The sequence below is a fragment of the Aegilops tauschii genome, chromosome 3 (genome assembly GCF_002575655.3).
Source record: "Aegilops tauschii subsp. strangulata cultivar AL8/78 chromosome 3, Aet v6.0, whole genome shotgun sequence".
Classification (NCBI taxonomy): Eukaryota; Viridiplantae; Streptophyta; class Magnoliopsida; order Poales; family Poaceae; genus Aegilops; species Aegilops tauschii.
The window spans coordinates 136,565,308-136,571,717 of record NC_053037.3 but is presented as its reverse complement, the minus strand read 5'-3'; the positions used below and the strand labels follow the sequence as shown (position 1 = coordinate 136,571,717).

Below are 6,410 nucleotides of genomic sequence, written 5' to 3'. Positions count from 1 at the left end.
TTTGGAAACAGTTCATGAAATTTGAAAAAAGTTCACAAAATTTTAAAATATTGAAAAATTGGAGAAAAGTTCATGAATTTGGAAAAAGTTTCAAATTTTCAGAAAATTCATGCATTTGAAAATATTTGAAAAAGGAAAAGGAAAAAGAAACAAAGAAAGGAAACAAAAAAAAGAATATAAAAACCCAAGTAAAAACCAAAGAAAAAACAGGCCAAAACAACCCAATAGAAAAGAAAAACCACAGTCTTTCTTTTTATTCTTATATTTGACACACTACAAAAGATGGAAAAGAAGAATTTAGACATAGGAGGTGAAGTATGCCGGGTGATTAACACGTCTGGTTATGAACCGTGAGGTTATGAGTTCGAGTCTGACATAACGCGCTTAACTTTTGAAGGTTGCATACAAAGAAAAAGTTGGGCCGAGCCAAGGTCAGAGGGGGTGTGTACGGCGAAGAAATAAAAAATGAATAAAACAGAAAAAAGGCCAAACAAAACCAAAAAAAATAAGAAACTAGAGTGAGAAGATGCACACCAAGAAAAATAATAGAAGTAACTAGGCACATTAAGTGAGTCGTCCCATTTGGTTACAAACGAATGGAAGTAAACTAAGAGGTTGGGAGTTGGAATCCTACCCCGTGCATGTGACAGGCGGGCGGATCGGCTATGTACATCTACGTATAGCTCATATGTACCACATACGAAGATGGGTATACCTTATGGTTAAATGATCATATTGCCCTTATACGGTTTGTGAGGGGGGTGTACCAAAGCAAGGCTCATAAGTTTGATGCTCCGGTGTAGAACTGCAGACAAATTAAAAAAAATTGAATTGTCATGTTCATTTATACCAATATAAAAAGACCCAAAGGGGCAGATCCAATTAATCTCGGCCATTAAATCATGTCAATCCAACGACCTAGACTGCTTCAATGTCGAGTGCTCAACACGTTTAGCTTACAGTTAATTTCATGCCAAATATAGTGCTAATCACATAATAACACACAAGATAATATCCTACTTAATATCCGTATGCACTTATTATACTTTCAAATTAACATGCATTGCACGTACACATTGACTAGTTATGTAAAAGACATGCTCGGTATTAGTTCAACAATGAAGTAATTGAATATTACCCAGCCTATCAAAGAGACCTACCAATATTACTCGGTCGGTTGAGTAAGCATAAAATATTGCACTACAAAATGAAGACTACAAGCCTCTGCTGAATACAAGAAATTTGTTACTCGCTCCAATCCGAATTAATTGATGTGGCCTCTAAACAATGTAAGTAAGATATTGTATAGAGGTTGCGATAGTTAATTCGAATCAGAGGGAGTATACCTTCTTACCTGGTTCCGCTATCAGAACAATTCATTCACGTAGGCGTGACATATACCATTAGCAGTGTTTCAGTTTTCGCAAAACTGCTCTCTCTCACCTTCACAAGATTTCGTACAACTACTGAAGCTTGTATGCAAGAAGGGCGGGGAACTGAAGATTGATTTTTTTTATGTCCTTAGTAGTTCTCCGTCAGAGTCAGGACCGCGTTGTCCGGTCGCAGGTGACTGAGTTTTGGCACGGCGCTTCATATACTTCCACACGGCCCCTACAGCGTGGGTCGAGTCGACGATCGTCTATAGCAAAGTTGGTATCCTTTGCTCAAGGTTTAGGGATGGCAATGATGCCTTCTTGGGGAAGAGTTATGACGATGACGCATGCGTGCTGTCTTAACGAGGCCCTCTTCGGAGTGGTGGTGAGGGGGGGGGGGGGGGGGGGGGGGCATGTGTGTGCCGCTCAGTGGTTCGTGATGGTTTTCACCTGGTTTTCATAATTAACCGGGCTCCGGTTTTCACCCAGTTTTCTCTAATTAACCGAGCAACTCTTTTCTTCTTAATGAATGGAGCAATCCTGCCATTTCAAAACTAAATAAATAATAATAATACCCACACTGTTTGGCCCTCATCAATGAAGGGCAAGGCGGCCACACCCGAGGTAGAGTGAAGCGGAGTGGCCCGGGCACCTGTTGAGGGCAGCCATGTCAGATGTAGAGCTAGGTGGCCAAGATACGATGTGAGCACCAGACGTGGGGCAACGTGGGCACTGCATCGAGGGCGGCAACAGAGGCGCCGCAAGGAGCATGGACGCCGCGTCAATGGTAGCGTGGTCACCGGAGCTTAGTGTTGGGTGGGGGAGGGAGGTGCATCGGCGTGTTTGTGTGAGAGAGATCGTGGCTACGGACTATCAGAAAAGGCAGGACGTGTGCAGGGCAGTTTGTGGGCGATGATGATTCTGATTGGCAGAACATTGAATCTGAACCTTTGATTGGGTCGGCGGACCGCCCAAGCAATAAGGATCAGACCGTAGGGTGTTGGTTGTGTTGTGTGCACTAAGTTTGGCGGCTTTAAAAGAATTTGAAGTCATGTCTTTATAAGTAAAGTAAGTAAAGTGGAGATAAGTAAACCCCCCCCCCCCCACACCCAAAAGTAGAGATAAATAGAGATAGGATTCGCTCATATGTCAGACAATAAGCTATTAGAAAACAACGTAGCTACATCTCAGTCGATACTATATTCATGAAATCTTACATCAAGATCCGTGCAAAAATAGTTTTTTTTCTTACATGTTATGTCACTTGACTGAGACTTGGTGTCGACTAACACCTAGCAACACCCGAAAACAGTCTTGACTTCCCGTTTTGATAAAGAGAATACATGTGAGAAGTATCCAGTAAAACTCTCATGTTGAACGGAAATGAAAAGTAAAGAGGATAAAGCAAAGACACGAAGTCTTCGAATTTAGGTGAGCCTGAATTCTTTTAGCAATTAACTCCAACTTGCACTAGGGTTGCTCTTTCTAGTGACCTTGGCAACTAATACTTTTTACTTTTTAAAATGCCGAACCAAAGCGCTATCTTAAAAGTATGAGTACCAACTACCAATATTGGAGAGAGATTGGCAAAAACAAAAAAGAGTGATAACATGATGACATTGCAAGATAACGATGGAATATACATACAAAAACTAAAACGGAAAATAACACCAAGTTGCACCCTCTTTCGATGTCATCACCCATCAGAACCGCAATAACATTAAATTCTCTCCTTTTTTTGGTGCAGAAAAGAAAACAGGAAAGCATCACAATGCATGCATTGCATGCAACCGGCCGGGACCGATGATCAGCTTTGCTCATCCGACGGCGGTGGGGAAGAGGAGGTGGTGGTGGTAGCGATGGCGGCGAGTTTCTGGAGGTTGAGCTTGACCACGGTGTCGGTGAACATGCGGGTGTCCTCCTCGGTGTTGCCCTCCGGTACGTCGACGACGTAGGACTCGACGACGACGCAGTAGGACGGGCCTGAAGGCTCGTCCGCGAACTCGGTGACGGAGGTGACGGAGCGGTAGTTGCGGAGGCGGTGCTCGCCGCCGACGACGCGGAAGCTGAGGATATGGCGGTCGTCGTCGAGGATCTCGAGGCGCTCGGTGCTGGTGGAGGCGGGGAGGCCGGAGACGACGGTGACCTCGCGGACGCTGCCCACGGTGGCGCCGTCGCCGGCGGCGAGAGCACAGGACTTGATGAAGTGCTTGTAGCGCTGCGGATTGGCGAAGCCGCGCACGATGTCCCACACGGCGGCGAGAGGCGCCTGCACGCGCTGTGTGACCAGCGACGTGCACGTCCCGCTGGCGCGCCCAGGGAATGTGTGGTGCTCCTCCACCACGCCCTCCACCTCCCTCCGCTCCGGCTCCGTCAACCCTTGACGGAGCGCGCTCTCCATGTGGGGCTCCATGCTCTTCCCTTCTCTCTCTCTCTCTCTCTCTCTCTCTCTCTCTCTCTCTCTCTCTCTCTCTCTCTCTCTCCCACCCCCCTCTCTCTCTTCCTCCCACCTCTCTCTCTCTCTCTCTTCTCTGGCTAGTGTGCAATTAACTAAGAGAAGGCCTACTTGTGTACCTTGTGGTTGATGTAGTATTTGCAGATTGGAGGCGTCTCACCTTTTATGGTTGGCCTCTAGCGTTGTTGCGGGCTTGATGGTGTCTTTCTTTTCCATTTTTGAGCTCCTATTCGTCCTACGAGAAATATTTTTTTTCAAACTGAAAAACAAATGCGCAGCTACCCTATTCCTTTCGTCAAGGTACATTTTTTATATTTAATATCTATCTTTTACAACAATTGGATTTCACTGTTGACCATGGAATACATGTTTCTTTTCAATTATACAGAGAGAGAAATGCTTATATGGGGCAGCACTCCTCAAAATATGCATATTTTCCTGTAGCGGTGAGCTAATTTCCCAGACTTACGTCATGTTGGTCAACGCAATCAATCCAATCAAATGCCTCAATATCATCGCCGTGATAAACTAAGGGCAACGCTAACGTGAATCATATATTAGACATCATAAAAAAAATTGCGGACACGGGATAAGATAACAGAAGCTTACAAGAAAAGATATCAAGCTTTCCCCTCCTCCCATCGGCGCCGCCTCCGGTCCGTCCTATCTCCTATGGCCTGTAGGCCATGGAGGTGCAAAGGACCTCGCCCCCCCCCCCCCCCCCCCCCTCGACTCGAGTGACCCATTTCTCGTTTTTTTAGGTTCAACGTCATGGTTGGCGCTGTGTGGCGGAAACGATGTCCCTCAGTAACAATAATGTCTCACATGTACTATTCCCGTTCCGATGGTGCATCTAGCATCGTCGGAGGGCGTGTGGAGGCGTGTCTCCCTTGGATCCCGCATGATTCAATCGATGCTGGTCTTCGGTGGGTCTGTTCTTCGTTTGTCTTCATTTAGATGTTTACAGATTTGATCCTTCCGATCTACGACTTTCTTTATCAGCGATGGTTGCTGCTCTGGTGCGTTGGTCCTATGGGGTCTTAGCATGACGACTTTCTGACTGTCTAACAAGGTTTGCCCGAGTCCAGCAAGGGATGGGTGATAATGGCGGTGCGCCTTCGGCACACTCCAGTGCCTGTAGTCGTCGCTAGGTGGTCCACGGAGCTGGTTGTAATTTTTATTACCTCTGGTGTTCTTTGTACTGTCATGATTGAAGATGAATAGATTGAAAACTTCTCAAAAAAAATCTCTGTGGACACGTTTCGTGTCCATGGACATCCGACCGGACAGATGACATCCAATTGGGGTCATCAAAATACCCGCCCGGCCTTGTTCGGCCTTCTTTCTTTCACAAATTTAAATAGTTGTAAAGAACTACAATCAAAAGCAACGGATGTTCAACCAATTTTTCACATCTATCGATCCAAAAGCCTCCGTCCAGCTGTCAGTGTCAAAGAACTCAATTTTCAGCCTTTTTTCATACTCCTTTCGCACAAAGCGTTTGTACATGCTAGCACGGTACTCTTGAACAAACTTCACCGCACTGGGACCGAAGTCTGTCGGCTTGATGAACAACAACTTCCGTGTCTCGGCTTCGGCCTTAATACAAATCTTTGTCTCTTGGAACTTAAGCTTCTTCTTTTGCATCTCCATGAACATGTCAAGTCTCTCCACCTTCTTGACCCCCTTCATCTCATTGCGCTTGGCAACTGCCTCCTCCTTCTTCGCCAACATGACCTTGAACTTCTCCGTCAGCTTGGCCGCCACCTCTTCTCGCTTTTCCTTCTCCGTCTTACACTTTGTCCCCCTCGACCTAGCCACATGGGTGGCAGGTGCGACCCCTCGTTTTGTTGGATCACCATCTTCTTTGCCGATGGTCTTGGCGGAATTGGCAATGCGTTTCCCGCTTGCTTTGCTCACCAATAATGAATCATGTGCAATTTACCAAAAAAGTTGTGTCCTTTTGCTTCGAAACGGATACACACTAGTTGCCAAGCACCTCCCCTAGATCAACTCATCGTCGTTCAAGTATGTGGTTCCCCACTTCTTTGTGTTGGCGCTGGCGGCCAATGCTTGTCCGGCTCAAAGTCCTGCTGCCTGGTGTACGCCTACTGGGTGTCAGGCAGCTGGGTGTACGGCTACGGATCTTGCTCTACCTGGGAGTCATCCACTTGTTCGTCTTCATAGCTGCATCTATTGTGGATAATGTTCATTATCGCATAATCCTTTGCCGTTGTCTTGCTTGGCTGAGGCATTCCAACAAATCCCAACAGATGAGAGCTCCACAGAGGGAATTCGTGGTCGGACAAGGATTGGTGAATCCGTGCAGACGTAGTCGCTGTTGAGGTCGACGATGAACGACACTCAATTAAAGGAGGCTGCAACTGTTGCGGCGATTGCTGCGTGTGAGGCGTACCAAGGTGTTGGGCCGTGTAGAAGTAGGTTGTCTTATACTAGGCAGGCTAGGCATGTGATTTAAAGGGCGGCACCAGCCAGGCGGTGCGCTTTGGACAGCAAGCTACGACCTAGCCGGCCATCGCCGTCTTCTCCGCCTTCGTCTTCCTCTTGAGGCATCGGGCTGA

General features: G+C 46.7%; 1 protein-coding gene across 1 annotated transcript; it reads right to left on the bottom strand.

Annotated features, from left to right (window-relative positions):
• Window positions 1–2,520: 2,520 nt before the first annotated feature.
• LOC109786931 (abscisic acid receptor PYL9) lies at window positions 2,521–3,994 on the bottom strand. The gene has a single exon (XM_020345499.4). It carries the CDS (start codon window positions 3,784–3,786, stop codon window positions 3,181–3,183), a length of 606 nt encoding a protein of 201 aa, XP_020201088.1. The 5' UTR covers window positions 3,787–3,994; the 3' UTR covers window positions 2,521–3,180.
• Window positions 3,995–6,410: the final 2,416 nt, after the last annotated feature.

Bases quoted from the DNA above. Each gene is read 5' to 3' on its own strand.
- LOC109786931 (XM_020345499.4), bottom strand. From the start codon at position 3,786: ATGGAGCCCCACATGGAGAGCGCGCTCCGTCAAGGGTTGACGGAGCCG.